The 17,752-nt window shown below is 38.1% G+C and overlaps 1 protein-coding gene across 6 annotated transcripts in view; it reads right to left on the reverse strand.

Annotated features, from left to right (window-relative positions):
• Positions 1-213: 213 nt before the first annotated feature.
• LOC104213360 (uncharacterized) overlaps positions 214-17,752 on the reverse strand; it is a 28,369-nt gene continuing 10,830 nt past the window's right edge. Inside the window, exons 5-9 of one of the 6 annotated variants that reach the window (XM_070171310.1) lie at positions 11,751-11,853; positions 11,443-11,548; positions 10,907-11,023; positions 958-4,376; positions 214-678 (exon numbers count right to left, since the gene is read on the reverse strand). In XM_070171310.1, the coding sequence (XP_070027411.1) occupies positions 11,013-11,023; positions 11,443-11,548; positions 11,751-11,853 (220 nt within the window). In that variant the 3' untranslated portion in view covers positions 214-678; positions 958-4,376; positions 10,907-11,012. Of the gene's footprint in view, positions 679-957; positions 4,377-10,906; positions 11,034-11,442; positions 11,549-11,750; positions 11,854-17,752 lie in introns of all 6 variants that reach the window. The other 5 variants (XM_070171307.1, XM_070171309.1, XM_070171311.1 and 2 more) reach the window with 5 other exon arrangements.

Here is a 17,752-nt window from a genome sequence, read left to right on the forward strand (position 1 = left end):
TCTCATTTCTCCTGCAGTTCTCCCTGTCTGTCAGGAACATAACCCCAAAAAACAACAAATGGAAAATACAATTTATAAATCTTCCAGAAATGACAATAAAGGTGTTCATATCTCCTTCCACTTTTACTGCTTATCAAGAAAGGGAAGCTCAAGGAGTGATAAACGATTAATAAAAAAGGGGGCATGGAGAAATGCAGAGAGTTAAAAGAACTATTAAACCTCGAACTCCTCCAAAAATTCAATTGAATACTTTAACACGTATACATGAAAATGACCTGTACCAAAACATAGCTACTTACAAACGTGTTCATGAACAATTTACCCTCATGTTAAGAACAGCGAATGAGCAAATCAAACACATTCCTCGATCCATTCAGCTATGTATATATTTTCCAGAAGTATTAAGGAGGAAATCATAGCTCTGCTGTAGTATGAATATTTCTCCATTCAGAACAACACGGCCTCTTTCTTTCTATCTAAGATTTGAAATACGATAAGCTCACACACATCCAAGCTCTTGAGATATTTCAATGAGAAAGCAGTGAAGAGGTAATAACAGCCTTCTGAACAATGTTGTTTTTGAGATCTCATTTGTTTCAGCATGCCATTGGACATGTCTGTCCTTTTTATATTGGATTGCACTACTTCATTTCTTCCACCAACATCACCTTGTTGTACCTATTACATGCAATAATTGCCAAACTTGAAAGTATTAAATTAAGAATAAACAAGATTACGCCCCACACTCACATATTAAAGGTAGGGGAAAAGCAATACTGAACAGAGTTCCGGGCACGGAGCACAGATGTTACCGAAAAGAGAAATGGCGGAGAACCAGTTCTCCTGCCCATACAACAGATTAATAATGTGTTCCAATATTTCCTATATAAGCTTTGATGTACTCTTATGTCTTTTCTTTATGGTATAGAAAATGGTAAGACAACAGCCTGCACTCACCAATGGCAAGAGAAAGTTCCACCATCTATCCAATTCCAAAAGTTTAGTTGTTGCAACAATCAGGAGATAGAAAGAGAGGATAACAGAGCAACCAGCAAAGCACATGAAAAGGCAGAATGTAGTGCTCCACATGAACAGATAAATAGTCTTTTGGATAAACTAGTCTTTCAATTCTGTTATGAACTTACTTCAAGGAAAAAGACATATCATATGCCCCTTGAAATTGAACCACATATAAGTTGAAAATATGAGTCGTTGGCAGAATCTAGTGCTCCACATGAGCAGATAAATACACTCTCTTTATCTCAATTTATGTAAAGGTGTTTGACTGGGCATAAAGTTTAAGAAATAAATAAAGACTTTTAAAGCTAGCAGTCTAAAAGAACTCCAGCGTAATCCCACAAGTGAGGTCTGGGAAAATAGCAGACCTTACCCTTACCTTGTGAAGGTAGAGAGGTTGTTTCAAACCATAGAAATTTGTATGGTTTGAAATCATCTCATCAAGGGTAAAAAAAAAAATCTAAAGCTGAATTGTTACTAAATATAGAAATGTGTTACTCTTTTTGTGACTGACTAAAAATGAAAGAGTGTCACATAAATTGGGACGGATGGAGTAGTTCTTTTGGATAAGTAGACACATAAATTAGTCTTTCAATTTTGTGATGAACTTCCTTCACGAAAAGAGACATATCATATGCCCCTTAAAATTGGGCCACATGTAAGTTAAATATATGAGTCATCTCATGCCCCATAACTTGTCACATCCTCAATGTCATAAAAAGAAAGTGGTGGTGGGGACCATCTTCCATCGGAACAAAGCTTAAAAGTTCGCGTATGCACAACTTAGGTAGACAGCTTTGTGTTCTGTGACGAACAAAATGTAAAAGTCAAAGGAGAATATTTGACAAATTTCTTCTTCATGTGAAGGGGAAAAAGATGACATGGACAAAATCGTGACTCACTTCTTGCATTTTTCAACAATTTGAAAATATTCAAGCCATTGGACTAATAGTCTATTTGGCCAAACTTCTAAAATCAACTTATTTTGAAAAGTATTTTTCTCAAAAGTGCTTTTCAAAAAAGTACTTTTAGTGAAAAACAGTTTGTGCTTGGCTAATTAATTTGAAAAATACTTTTGAGCAGCAAGTGTTTGGCCAAGCTTTTAAAAAGTGTTTCTAAGTGTATTTTTTTTAAAAGTGCTTTTGGTGAGAAGCTATTTTTTTTTTTTTTTGCTTCTCAAAAACTGCTTCTGCTTCTACTTTAAGACAGTTTTTTTCCTTCTAAAAGCTTGGCTAAACACCATAATTTTAGGGGGTGAAAAACGCTTTTGGCCAAAAGAAGCTTGGTCAAACATGCCATAAATTGCTTAGATCACTCAAAGCCTCCTTGTTTTAGGTGTAGAATCTGCCACTTTCAGCAACTCTGGAATATCTCAGAATTAAGAATCATGACCCTGGTATGTAATATCATCAAGGGCGTAAGTAAACCACAAACTAGATTCAAGCAAAACTGGGGTCTGCTTGGTTTTCTCTCCCGCAAGCTTGTAGCAGCTTGACTTTGAGCCAGCTCGATAGTAGAACAAGCTAAGTGACCTAAAAGCTACCCGGCTCATCAGACTCGTGAGCCTTTTTTGCCTTTTAATAGTTCATCCTCACATGTCATACAAACTTATGTACATATTTCAAATAGCCGCAAAGTACAGCAGGAACCAACCTCACAGTAGAAACCAACATTTACCCTCTCTTGAGTAGGCTACTTCTTCCCTCTCCTCGTCTAGCATGGGATCTTCTTTCAATTACCCCATTTTCTTCTCCTTCTAACACTTATCTTCCTTTTTCATCGGTTGAGTACCAAATTTCGGTAAATCACCCATTGTCCTCCAATGTCCCTCTTGCTCTAATTGGTCTCCTTTCCTGGCAGACCTCTAATTAAGCATTTAGGCCAAGCTAGAGATGGAAAAATTTGCCTTCCTCCGGCAGGCGACGCCTTCACTCTCCTTCTCCAGCTTGGAATCTTCTCTCAATAACCTCATTTTCTTCTTTCTTAATCTCATCTTCCTTTTTCATAAGTGGAGAACAAAATTTTGGTACCTCAGCAATTGTCCTCAGTGTCCCCCACTCTCCCTCTTGCTCTCATTGGTATCGGGTCGGAAACATGAGGAATCAAGGGTAGTTAATGGTGTATCCGCTAAAGTGCCAAAGCATCTGCCGATGACTAGTTCAGTATGCTTACTCAAGAGGAGTCAACATTTAAGTAAGAAAATCATTCAATTAGGCTTATGGGTCAAAGAGTTGGTAAAAGATCTAAAGTGAAGGCTATTAAATTTAAGAAGAGAAAGTACCTGCTAAAGTATTTAAAGTTTTATAGGATGCTAAGGACGAATGTAAGGCAGACAAGTGTTATTTTCTGTATAGAAGAGCATTAACAGAAAGATTGCATGAAACGATTATGGATCTGCTGATTGATTTGCCTCTTCATGGAGCAAAGCATACATGGTCAAGGGAGGAAAACACTACACACATCTAGGATTGACAGATTCCTTATTTCTATAGGTGGGATGAAAGCTTTAAAGCAATTAAGCAGCTGGCGTTGCCTAGACCTATTTCTGATCATAAACCATTATTGTTGGAATGTGGAGAATGGGTTGCAACTCACTCCTACTTCAAGTTTGAGAAAATGTGGTTGCAACAAGAAGGGTTCATTGATATGGTCAAAGGATGGTGGCAGAATTACACTATAGGTGGCAGCGCTGATTTTATTCCCATTCAGAAGTTGAGAAACTTGAAAAAAGACATCTCCAACTGGAATAAGGAAGTTAATGGCAAGCTGGAACTTGGAAGTAAGAATAAGCAGAGCTCTACAGGAACTTGCAGCATTAGAACAGGCTACAGAAGGCATAATTCCAATGCAGGCAGAAAAGTAGAAGATTTTGAGTTTGCAAGTGGAGCTGGAGGAACTGGCCAAAGCTGAAAAAACATCATGGAGACAAAAGTCAAGATGTCAATGGTTGAAATAGGGGGACAGGAACACCAAGTATTTCCATTCCATAGCCAATTCACACAAAAGATTCAACAATATTGACAAGCTCAAGTGAATGATGAAATAACAGAAGACAAAGCACAGATTAAAGAGATCATGAACTACTACCATAATCTGTATACAGAAAATGAAGTGTGGAGAACTACTGCCAATTTTGATGAAGTAGCTAGACTTGCAGAAGAGGATAGGGAGATGTTAGAGAAAGCCTTTGATTCGGGAATCTCTTTCTATGTTAGCTAGCGGGGGCGAGCTTTCCTATGGTAGTCCTGCGGCCTCTGAACGGCCGTCCCATCTCATCTTGATTTGGCTATACTTGTATGTAGCCAGCCATGTTAGCGTTCACCTTCTCTCCTCTGTTACAACATAGGTCGTTCCAATCCCTGATGAAAATATTCCACTTATTAGTTTAATAGTTTACTCGAGAGTTACTCAATGAATCAGTTGATTGGAATTGCGGGATTGATAGATATTACAGAAGATGAATCAATTTCTTGTTTAGCTTTCTTCGGGATTTGGCCCTAACTGTTCGGCGGATTCTCAACTCTTCTCACAATGAAGAAGAAGTGCATGAAACCATTAATTCTTGTTCCTCATTAATTCTTTTTTAGCTTTCTTCAGGATTTGGCCCTAACTGTTTGGCGAATTCTCAACTCTTCTCACAACGACGAAGAAGTGCAAACCATTAATTCTTGTTCCTCATATAAGGCTCCAGGTCCAGATGGTTTCACTATGGCTTTCTTTCAAAAAATATGGGAGTTTATCAAGCCAAAAGTGATGGGGGCACTCAATCACTCTCATCAGCAATGCTATATGGTGAGATCATGTAGTGCCTCTTTTATTGCCTTGATTCCCAAAAAGAAAGGGGCTATTGAACTTAGAGACTACAGAACCAATAAGTCTGATTGGCAGTGTCTATAAGGTTGTGGTCAAGCTACTAGCAGAAAGATTGCAGAAGTTATTGGCAAATTAGTCTCCAGTCATCAAAATGCTTTCATTAAGCACAACAGATGACTGATGCTTCACTTATAGCCAATGAGGCTCTAGATTGGAGGCTTAAATCTGGGAGTCTGGCATTATATGCAAACTTGATATTGAAAAAGCTTTTAACAAGCTGAATTGGTCATATCTAATTTATATTCTAAGGAAAATGGGATTTGGAGACAAATGGATGAGGTGGATTAGATTCAGCATCACAACAGTCAAATATTCAGTGTTGGTCACCAGAGAACTTGTTGGCTTCTTCTCACCTTAGAAACGGATTAGGCAGGGAGACCCACTCTCCCCATTTCTGTTTATACTTGCCATGGAAGGTTTAAGCAAAATGCTTGAAAATGTTAGAGAACTATAATGGATTCTGTCTCTGTTTTTCAGCTGTTGTATGCTGATGATACTCTAATGTTTTGTGAGGCTGAAAAGTCACGACTTATGTACCTAAACCTGGCTTTCCTCCTATTTGAAGCACTTTCTGGGCTACATGTCAATGTGCTGAAAAGTATCATTTATCCTGTCAACCATGTATCTAACATTGAGGAACTAGCAGGTAGCATGGGTTGCAGTATTGGGTCCTTGCCCACCACATACTTGGGCCTTCCATTGGGTGCCAAATTCAAAAGTTGGGAGATATGGAATGGGATTATTGAAAGTTTGAAAAAGGGTTAGCAACATGGCAATTGCAATACCTTTCCATGGGAGGAAGACTAACTCTTATCAATAGTGTACTTGACAACATTCCAACTTATTACATGTCACTGTTTCCTATCCCTAAAAAGGTGTTAAAGCAATTAGATAAAATCAGGAGGGACTTTCTATGGGAAGGGAATAGCAACACTCACAGGTTTCATCTTATTAAGTGGGATAAAGTCACACAACCAAAGCACCGGGGAGGATTGGGTATCAGAGATCTAGAGGTCCACAACAAGTGTTTACTAATGAAATGGCTTTGGAGATATGACACAGGGGAATCAAGTCTCTGGAAGGAGGTGATTATTGCAAAGCATGGGAAAAGAGACAACTGGAGCACCAAAATCTCTAATGCACCTTATGCAGTGGGCCCTTGGAAGTACATCAGGAAATTGGGGAATGAATTTTTCCAAGAATCCTACTTCAAAGGCAATGGAGCACATATTAGATTCTAGAAAGACAAATGGCTCAACAATATTACACTTATGGATGAATACCCTAATCTGTTCCAGATTGCATTGGATAAAGACTCCTTCATAGCTCAAAACAGAAAGTGGCAATAATTAGAATGTTCATCTCAGAAAAGTAGTGCAAGATTGGGAAGTGGACAACTTCATAGAGTTACTTGCCAGAGTGGAAAGGTTCAACATGAATGCAAGTATACGACATCATTTGTTGGGGGAGTAAGGGCACTTTCTCAATGAAAGAATGTTACATGCAGTTATGTTCTCAAAACCAAATTATCGATGCATAGCCATGGAAATTAATATGGAAAATTAAGCTGCCTATTAAAGTAATTTACTTTGACCGGAAAGCTGGATTGCTCTCCATGAAGCTTGCTTGACACAAGACAATCTCAACAGGAGAGGCTTTTAGCTAGTCAATAGATGTTATATGTGCAGGGAAAATATGAAAACAGTTAGCCATCTGTTTTTGCATTACCTGGTGGCCGCTGAACTTTGGAACATGTTTTACTGTATTTTTGGCCTCAAATGGGTTATGCCGCAAACCATAAAACAAACACACCTGAGCTAGAGTCTATGGAGAGTTGATAAGACCATTAAGAAGATCTGGTTGATGAACCCAGCAGTTATTTTTTGGTGTTTGTGGAATGAGAGGAATAGTAGATGCTTTGATGGGATCTCAACTCCAAATCACTCTCTCAAAGCTAGATGCCTCCTCAATCTTTTTTGTTGGACTAGGATAGCTACTGTAATTAGTTCCGATCATCTTTTGGACTTTGTTAGCTCCCTTGTCTTAGATTGACATTCTGTAAAGGGACTAGTTTTCTTTTAATTATGCACCTCAACTTTTGTAACTATGCATCTTCTTGATACTTTTGATAATATAACATCTTACTCCCTCCGTTTCATATTAAATGAGGTACTTTCCTTTTTAGTCTGTTCCAAAACAAATGACACATTTCTAAATTTGGAAATAATTCAACTTTAAACTCTTTCATTTTACTCATTTACCCTTAATGAGAAACTTTTATAGCCTCAAAAATGTCATGGCCCCACAAACTTTTTACCCCTTAGTTTTTAAGACCACAAATTTTAAAAGTCTTCTTCTTTTTTCTTAAACTCCGTGCCAAGTCAAACTACCTCATATAATATGAAACGGAGGGAGTACTTCATAAAAAAAACAGAAAGATTGCATGAACCATAAAAAAGGTACATTTATTGCTTTTATGTATCTGAATCGAACTTAGCTGAAGTTTCTAATAGTACTTGGTGGCTTGACTTTAGTACAACTACTCATGTCTACTATGTTGTAAGGATTCATTATGATCCAAATCACAAACCCAAATGATGATTTCTTTTTTTTGAGGAAATCGCATAAAGGTTCCAATTGAAAACACAAGGAACTTACTACTTAATCTTAGATACTAGATATTATGTTGATCTATTACAAACTCTTTATATTCGCTCAGTTTTTATAACTTTGGTTTCTCTCACAACGACTTGATGCTTCCTGGTTTAGTTTTAAGTTGGCCATGGATTTGAAAAAGCTTACGATAAAGTCCCAAGGGAGGTTCTATAGAGATGTCTGGAGGTTAGTGGTGTTCTGGTAGCGTACATTAGAGTGATTAAGGATATTTACGATAGAGCGAAAACTTGGGTGAGGACTGTGGGAGGAGACTCGCATTATTTTCCTGTGATGATGGGATTACATCAGGGTTCGGCTCTTAGCCCATTTTTATTTGCTCTGGTGATGAACGTGCTGACGTGCCACATTCAGGGGAGATGTCGTGGTGTATGTTATTTACAGATGACATAGTGCTAATCGATGAGACGCGTTGCGAGGTTACACGATCGGCTAGAGCTGTGGAGGCAGACCCTGGAGTCTAAAGGTTTCAAGTTGACTAGGACAAAAACCGAATACTTGGAGTGCAAGTTCAGTGTGGGGACGCAGGAAACAGAAGCGGAGGTGAAGCTTGATACAGAAGTCATTCCCAAGAGAGATAGTTTCAAATATCTTGGTCCTGTTATTCAGTGGAACGGGAAGATTGACGAGGATGTTACGCATCGTATTGGAGCGGGGTAGATGAAATGGAGGCTTGTGTATGGTGTTTTGTGTGGTAGAAATGTGCCACCAGGACTTAAGGTCAAGTTCTACAAAGTGGTAGTTACTAGTTAGGCCGACTACAACCTATGTTGTATGGAGCCGAGTGTTGGTCAGTCAAGAAATCTCATGTCCAGAAGATGAAAGTAGCAGAGATGAGGATGTTGCGATAGATGAGTGGGCATACCACGAAAGAGTGGATTAGGAATGAAGTTATTAAGGACAAGGTGGGTGTGACTCCTGTGGAAGACAAGTTGCGGGAATCGAGGTTGAGATGGTTCGGGCATGTGAAAATGAAAGACACTGATGCCCCGATGAGGAGATGTAAGAAGTTGATCATGGCAGGTCAAAGGAAAGGTAGAGGGAGGCCTACGAAGTACTGGGGAGGTGATTAGGCAGGACATGACACTGCTTCAGCTTATCGAGGACGTGACCCTCGATAAGAAGGTGTCGAAGTCGAGAATTAGAATTGCGGGTTGACAGGCAATCGAGAGTCTCTTCTAGTCGTACTAGTAGTATTAGTACTAGTCTTGTATTCTCCTATTCCAACTTCCTTGTTGTTAGACGATGTGGCATTATTGCCGGTAGTTTCTGCACTTCTTATAGCTTCGTATTCCTAGATATTTGCTATTACATGTTGTGCTATTTGTTTTTGTTATCTTATTTTCGTGCCATTATTATTGCTTGTTTATTATGTCCTTTTCATTGTTCTTGAGTCGAGGGTCTATCGGAAACAACATCTCTTCCTTCATAAGGTAGGGGTAAGGTATGCGTACACATTACCCTCCCCATACCCCACGTGTGGGATTTTACTGGGTTTGTTATTGTTGGTGTACCTTATTCTTTATAGCTTTGGTATTCTTATTGATAATTTATATTAAAATGTGTTTTCTGAATCTCTTCTTCCTGTTCATTGTAATGTTGGATTGGGGGATGAAAGTTCTGAGGCTCGGGACCTCGGAATTTGATTCCGGGCATATGCCCAAGTCCCATATTTTTCCACGGACCCTCCAGGACCATCAAATCATGTGTCCGAGTCCGTTTACTTATGGGACCAAAGGACCAGACGTTTAGGTCATATACCCAAAGGAATGTTAAAATGATTAGTAAAGAATGAAATTCTTCCAAATATAAGTTCTAGCGATCTTAATATATGTTTGGATTGTATTAATGAAGATCAAACCAAACATCATGAGAGAGGGACTACAAACAGTTGCCAACTTCTTGAAACTATACCCATCGATATATGCCGACACTTTAATGTTTTATCTTTTGGTGGGGAATTTTTCTATCACCTTTATTGATGATTTTTCACGTTATGGATATATGCTTATTTGTTGAAGAAAAATCTCGAATAACGGACGCTCACAAGGTGTAAGTAAATGAGGATAAAAAGCAACTAGAAACTCATTAGGTTAGACAGAGATGCTGAATATTACGAAACTCATAATGTATCAGAGCAATGTCTAGGTCTGCTTGCAAAGTCTCTTGAAGGACATGTCATATGTGCACACTATATTGTGCCAGGGATGCCTTTAACCGGACACTTATGGACATGGTTAGGAGCACGATGAGTAATTCCTCGTTTGCTTGAGATTTTTTTCCCAACAAATAGGAATATCCATACGTAGAAAATAAACAAAAAAAGGTGATAAAATATTTTTTCCACCAAAAGATAGAAACATCAAAGCACATATCAATGTGTATAGTTTGAAGAAGCTAGCTACTTCTTGCTGCACCTGCTTCATTATTTTTGGTTTGCTTTCTCTTGATGCAATCAAAACATATATCAAGATCGTTACAACCTAAATTTAAAAGAATCTCTTCCATAATTGATCATTCCAACCTTTATTCGGATATATGACCCAAAAGTCTATGCCACACGTATGCAGAATTTCCGTCTAGTAAACTACTTTAATTCCAATATTATGATGAGGTTTGAAAAATACATTATGAAGTTTCAATTTATATAAACCATCAATAGAAACATCAGAGACATAAAAGAACAACATTCATTCTTATATATGCGAAAACATTTATGTCCAAAATTAAACTAAACTCCAAAATACCAAATCTTTAAAAAGAAAACCAATATCCTAGAAATTGAAGGAACACAGAGAGAGCATAATAAATCAATGTGATGTCCAATGTCTAAGATCAAATGGTAAATCCATATTCCTTCCGTTGGAAGCTTCATATAATTTTACATAAACAAGAATTTCCCATTTGGGGTATTGCTTGGGATCATAATGAATCCTTGCACCGTAGTGGACATTGGACACGTGAATAATTGCACCAGAATCAAGCTGTCAAGTATTATTAGGAACTTTAACTAAATTTGTTTTGTGAAACATAAAAGCATTATACATACCTTTCTCTTCAAACCAAGCGTTAAGTTTCATGCAATCTTTCTAATAGTATTCTTTATCACAAAAATGAAACTTTTATGCCTTATTTTTCATCTTAGCCTGTGAAATTGATTTCTTCTTCTTAAACTTGTTGACCTTCATTTTAGGTATTTACCAACCCTTAGATCGTCTTGAGTAAATATACTGGACAATTCATTAACATTTTACATGTCCTTAATAGCATTATAGTTAATTTAGAAATGTACAGGAGGAGGAGGAGAATTCAGAATGAACTTAACCAAAAAAGAGTCATTCACCTTCATTCCCATGGTCTCAAGTAGTCTTAAACTTCATACTAGCGGGTTATGCCATTAGTGTAGCAAGAAGTGACTCGTCAGTAGAATGAAAATGTTCTTCCAAACTTCAAGTATTCCCTGTCATTTTCTGTTTGTAAATAATACTCTTCATGTTGTTAGCTATCACATCCGCATGAATATAAGACAGTCGTCATCAACAGCAAAAATATGTCATGTCCCTATACCCATATTACTAACCAAGGTAGAGAAGAGAATGAAGCAGACCTTTCCATTCCACTGGTCTGATGGAGTAAGGCGACTGTCCCTAAGAAAATGCGAGGACTGAGCAAAACCCAACCAAACTCACCAACCCAGGATGGGGAACCCATATTATTACAATAAACCCATCAAACCCGATTTGTCACCGATTAAATATGGGCTCAACCCATTTTCAAATATCATTCAACCAACCCGCTTAAATATGAGTCGTATGAGGGGGTGATTGAAAAGTGAGTCTCAATTTCCAGGACTAATTTAGAGTCAAAGAAACAGCTTACCCTCTATTCTCTCCACAATTGGCAGGTTAGAGTCACCTATACAGAAGCCCAACTTCAGCATGATTACGTCAAGCCTTTGCACATTTGTAAGGTAAAGATAACCAACCTACAAGAGAGAATACTAGAAAAAATTAATTTGTAAGTGAAAAAAATCATATGCACTCCATAAAGAATTTCATTAGCTTCTAAACTACCAAAAAAGGAAAAGATTTGATTGACAACCATTAATGAACAGCACATATTGGCAGATGAAAACATAGATAAAGCAGTTAATTCGCTATTCTTAATAATAGGGTTGAAAAACTGACAAGTGTTTCAAGTGAAGACGCTCGGTTGTAAACAGCTACACCAGCACGCTTTTTCGTCCGAGTTTTACCTGAAACAATATTTTTCCCCCAACGAAGCACACCCCTACAACATGGAAACACATACACATGGTCAAAATCACATGATAAACATGAGGTTTTTTCCTTTGCTTAACAAGTAATAGTTCTTTTGTAGCTTAATGGGGATAAATTAAACAATATATTTAGGGGCCATTTCGTTACAAGGATTAATGGGGTTATCCCAGTATAAAATTTGGATTAAATTTGTCAAGTGTTGGTTGCAAATATTAGCTAAAACCAGAATAAAATATATATACCAAAATCATGGAATTATCTATCCCATATAAAAGATAGGATTATCTATCTGGTTTTGAATCAAATGACCCCTTAAAGGGCGGAGACACCTCAATTTAATCCCAAATTTTATAAACACCAAGGTTCAGCCTAAGCAATCCATTAGTTGAGTCGGAAAAGAAAAAAAGGAACTCTGAACTCAGTTGAGAATAGAATTAAACAGTAAAATTGCGAAATAAAATATATCTTGTTTTACCAATATAAGATTCTTTATTATTATTATTTTTTTGCATTGTTCGATTTGTCAAGCAACAACTGAGTTATGACCGTGGAACATTAATATAATTACTCTCCTCCTGAGTTGGATTTTACTAGAAGAACCAACACTTCTCACCCTAACCGATCCGACTTCAACAAACAAATCGCTCGTGTAACCCGTGTTTATCATATTTTTGGCACAAACTTATTTTTCATTAATACAATTACTCTCCTCCTGAGTTGGATTTTATTAGAAGAACCAGCACCTTTCAGCCTAAGTGATCCAACTACAACAAACAAAACTGTACCACTGTAGGATTGCATATAGATGTTCTTAACATGCAGCGGAAGATAATAACAATCCTAGGCAGAACTTTTCGTGTTTAAAACTAATTTACATGTCAAAGAACGGATCTAAGACGTACCTAGTGAAGAGAATCTCGTTTTAAATTTCTTCAATAGTGTGAAGACTCTATGTGTATCCACACCGAGACTGATAAACAATCTCCCGTCCTCTCAGGTACCTGAGTATCCACTTGACTGCTTCCTAGTGTTCTTTTCCAGGATTTTCAAGAAACCTGCTAACACCAACTGCGTAAGCAATATCAGGTCTAGTGCATACCATTGAATACATCAAACTTCCGATGGCAGAGGAATAAGGAACTTTGGTCATGCTTTCCTTTTCCTCCATTGTTGCAGGGCACATCTTCTTGTTTAACTTCAGATGACTAGCAAGAGGCGTGTTGACTAGCTTAGCATTCTTCATGTTAAAGCGTTCCAGTACATGTTCAATGTACTTCTCCTGAGACAACCACAACTTTCTGCTTGTTCGCTCTCGAACTATCTTCATACCCAGAATTTGTTGTGCTGGGCCAAGTCCTTCATATCAAATGACTTGGACAAATCTCCCTTCAACTTTGCAATCAGCCCCTTGTCTTTTCCTACAATTAACATGCCATCCACGTACAACAACAAAATAATAAAGTTGTTGTCAGAAAATTTTTTGAAGTATACACAAGGACCAGAATATGTCTTTGTGTAAGTTTGACTTTTCATGAATGAGTCAGACTTCTTGTACCACTGCCTTGGTGTCTGCTTCAATCCATAAAGACTCTTATTCAATTTGCACACCATGTGTTTCTTTCCAGCTACTTCAAATCCTTCTGGCTGCTCCATATAAATTCCCTCTTCCAAATCTCCATGAAGAAATGCAGTTTTCACATCCAACTGCTCCATTTCAAGATCTAATTTAGTTGTTAAGCTCAAAATTGTTCGAATAGAAGTCATTTTGACAACATGTGAGAAAATTTCGTCAAAATCAATACCTTTCTTCTATTCGAAGCCTTAACCACCAATCGAGTTTTGTATCTGACCAACTTTCCATTTCCATCTTTCTTGAGTTTAAAGACCCACTTACATTTGAGTGGTCTTTTACCCTTTGGAAGTTCAACGAGCTTGTACGTGCCATTTTACTATAGAGATTCCATCTCTTCTTGCATGGCTTTCATCCACTGGTTCTTTTCTGTATGGGACAGCACCTCCTCAAAACTTGCTGGCTCCCCCTCACCACTAATGAGGACATACTTTGTGGAAGGGTACCTGCATGACTCTACCTTTGGCCTTTCTGATCTCCTCAGAGGTTGAGGTTGTTCTTCTCACTGAGTGGGGTGATCCACTTGCTCGACACCATCATCAAGTTGCTCCTCCTGCTCAATAACCTCATCAGGTTGCCCCCCGCTCAGCAACCTCGTCGGTCCTACTTTCTACACTTGTGGGATTGTTAAAAGTAGAAGGAATAGTAACAAGGTTTAATTACATCATTCTTGGCCTTCTCTAACATATCATCAGCCGTTCCAACTTCACTTTCTTGGAAGACTACATCTCTGCTTCTGATGATCTTCTTCTTTACAGGATCCCACAATCTGTACCTGAACTCTTCAACTTCATATCCGATGAATATGGAGGGAACAAATTTATCATCCAGCTTTGTTCTTTGCTCCTTTGGTACATGTGCAAAAGCTCTGCAACCGAACACCTTCAGATGCTAGTAGGACACCTCCTTGTTGGTCCAAACTCTCTCTGGAATGTCAAACTCCAATGGAACTGATGGACTCCTATTGATTAGGTAATCGGTTGTATGAACTGCTTCACCCCAGAATGACTTAGGCAGTTTAGCCATTCTGCTTCTCACCTTCTGAACAATAGGGCAGTTCATCCTCTCGGCTACGCCATTGTACTATGGGGTTCCAGGAACTCTCTTTCCATGTCTGATCCCATGACTTGAATAGTACTCTTCAAATTCCCTTGAAGTGTACTGCCTTCATTGTCACTTCGGAGATGCTTTAGCTTTCGACCCGTCTCCCTTTCCACCGGAGCATGAAACTTATAGAAAACTTGAAACACCTGATCTTTGGTTTTCAAAATATAAACCCATAATTTTCGTGAAGCATCATCAATAAAAGTAACAAATTATTTGTTACCGCCCATCGATTTCAATTTCCATTGAACCACAAACATTAGAATATACCAAATCAAGTATATTCAATTTTCTTTCATACGATGTCTGAAATGAGACTCTATGCTGCTTACCAAATAAACAGTAGTCACAAGGTTTTAACGTTGTACTTTTGGCATAAGAAATGAGTGATTTCCTGGCAAGAATATGCAATCCCTTCTCGCCCATATTACCCATCATTTTGTGCCACAAATTTGTAGAAATCTCATCTTGTCCGCGTTCAATTCACCTTGGCATATTTCTGCATTTGTCCAGTACAATGTGCCACAAGCAACTCCCTTTGCAATCACCAATGATCCCTTAGTTAGTCTCCACTTTTGATTTGCAAAATAGTTCTCGTATCCATCTCGGTCTAAAGTAATTCCCGAGATCAAGTTCATCCGCAAATCAGGTACATGTCGCACGTCCTTTAGAACCAATGTACATCCGACATTTGTCTTGATATAAATGTCACCAATCCCCGCAATCTTTGAGTAACTTGTGTTACCCATTTTTATAGTGCTGAAATCACCTGCTACATATCTGCAAAAAAGATCTTTTACCAGTGTGGCATGGTAAGACGCTATTGTATCAACCACCCATTCCGACTCTAGGCCTGATAAGTGCATGTATTCCTCTTCCTCATTTATAAAGAGGGCAACATTATCATTGTTTTGCACCATGGCGGTTGTGTTGTCGTCATTCTTCTGGCCACTGCTTTCACATTTGCCCTTCCTTGGATTTGGGCAATCTCTTTTGAAGTGACCCAGTTGATCACAATTGTAGCAATTTCTTGCTCTTGATTTGGATGGGTTCTTATACTTCCCACAAGTTCCGGATCTACCATAGTGCTCAAACTCCTACTCCTGCCTCCGCCTTCTGTGATGAGAGCATGTCCTTGATTTTCATGCTACTTTCTCACCTTCTCATTGAGTAGAAGAGCCGATGTGACACCTTTCAACTCAATAGTAGTCTTACCGTGCAGGATGGTTGTTGCCAAATTATCATACGAAGATGGCAACGAGTTCAATAACAAGATGGCTTTATCTTCTTCCTCGATTTTCACTCCGAGATTGGCGAGCTATGTGATTAGTCCGTTAAATACATTTAAATGTGACAAAAAATTTGTACCTTCACCCATGTGTAGGGCATATAGATGCTTCTTCAGGTACAGTTTATTTGTCTGCGTTTTGGACATGTATAAGCTTTCCAACATTGTCCAAATGCCACATGCGGTGCTTTCATCAATGATGTTATTTACCACATCATCTAATAAGTGCAACCTGATTGCACTCGCAGCCCTTTCATACAAGTCAGCTCAATCCTCAACTTTCATGGTATCAGGCTTTTTGGCATCAACATCTAGTACCTTGTGTAATCCTTGTTGGATGAGCAGATTCGTCATCGTTCTTTGCCATGTTGAGAAACCGCTATCTCCGTTGAATTTTGTTACCTCGTACTTTATTCCGGACATCTTTGTTTTTCACCGAGTATAGTACTACCAATAGTAAATAGTATTTCTGTGAACGAGCAGAACTTGTGCTCTGATACTAGTGTTTGGGAATAAACCCCCTACAGAAATAATATTCACAATAATAAAAGCAGAATAATAACGTAGCACTGAGATACGATAATTAACAAGAATAAAAGAGTGAAAACAACACCAAGATTGTTACGTGGAAAATCCTTTTTTATAAGGGGAAAAAACCACGGCCTTGAAACGAGCAACTGATATCACTATAGCAAGAAATTTTATACTTTGTAGGTCCGAGTAAAATACTCCAAAGACCACTACAACACTCAAAAGAAATAACCCTCTTTTGATATTCCTACCTCATTACAATATCGCTCACTCTCTATTTTTCTCACACTCTTATACCCTGTCTGTGAAATCTCACTCTTGCTTTCTCTTTGTTGGTGTGTAGAAATAAGAGCCGAAGCTCTTCTTTTATAGTCGAAGCTTCACTCTCTGAAGCCGACTATATTTGACATTTTTCCTTCCTACAGATTTGCAAATTCCACAAGTGCCTACCATATTTGACACTTTTCTTTTCCAATTCTTTGTTTCATTTATGGGGATGGATCAACATCCATTTTGTTCTGCATCCATTTTTTGAATAAACCCCCATAGAAATAATATTCACGATAATAAAAGCGGAATAATAACGTAGCATTGAGATATGGTAATTAACAAGAATAAAAGAGTGACGACACCCAAAATTTTACGTGTAAAATCCTTTTGAATAAGTGAAAAATTACGGCCCGGGAGGAGCAACTGATATCACTATAGCAAGGAATTTTACACTTTATAGGTTCGAGTAAACTACTCCAAAGACCACTACAACACTCAAAAAGAAATAACACTCTTTTGATATTCTCACCTCACTACAATATCGCCCACTCTCTATTTTTCTCACAAACTATTTTTTTATACCCTATCTGCGATGCATCACTCTTTCTTTCTCTCTTTGTTGGTGTGTTTGAAATGAGGAACGAGGGCCTCTATACATAGCAGGAAGAGCCGATAGCTTAACCAATCAAAAATTGATTGGTATCTCATAATTTCAACCAATTTGACAATTTGCATATCTTGCAAATTCATCCACCGCCCAGCCACAAATCCAACCAATCAACATTTTTTTGCATATGTCAACAAAATTAGGCACCTCCCATCCCATTTTTCTTTTTGTTTTCTTCAATAAGAGCCCCACAAATCTCTCCCTTAATTTTAATTTTTCTTTTTCATTCCAAAGTTTGATCTCAATCTCTGAAAAATCCTCAAACTTAAGAGGCTTTATAAAGATATCTGCAGCCTGATCATGAGACTTCACATATTTGAGCTTGACTTCCTTCTTGGCAATGCTCTCTCTGATGAAGTGATACTTTGTATCTATATGCTTGCTTCGATCATGATACATCGGAATCTTGGCGAGTGCAT

Source organism: Nicotiana sylvestris, chromosome 3, assembly GCF_000393655.2.
Source record: "Nicotiana sylvestris chromosome 3, ASM39365v2, whole genome shotgun sequence".
NCBI lineage: Eukaryota > Viridiplantae > Streptophyta > Magnoliopsida > Solanales > Solanaceae > Nicotiana > Nicotiana sylvestris.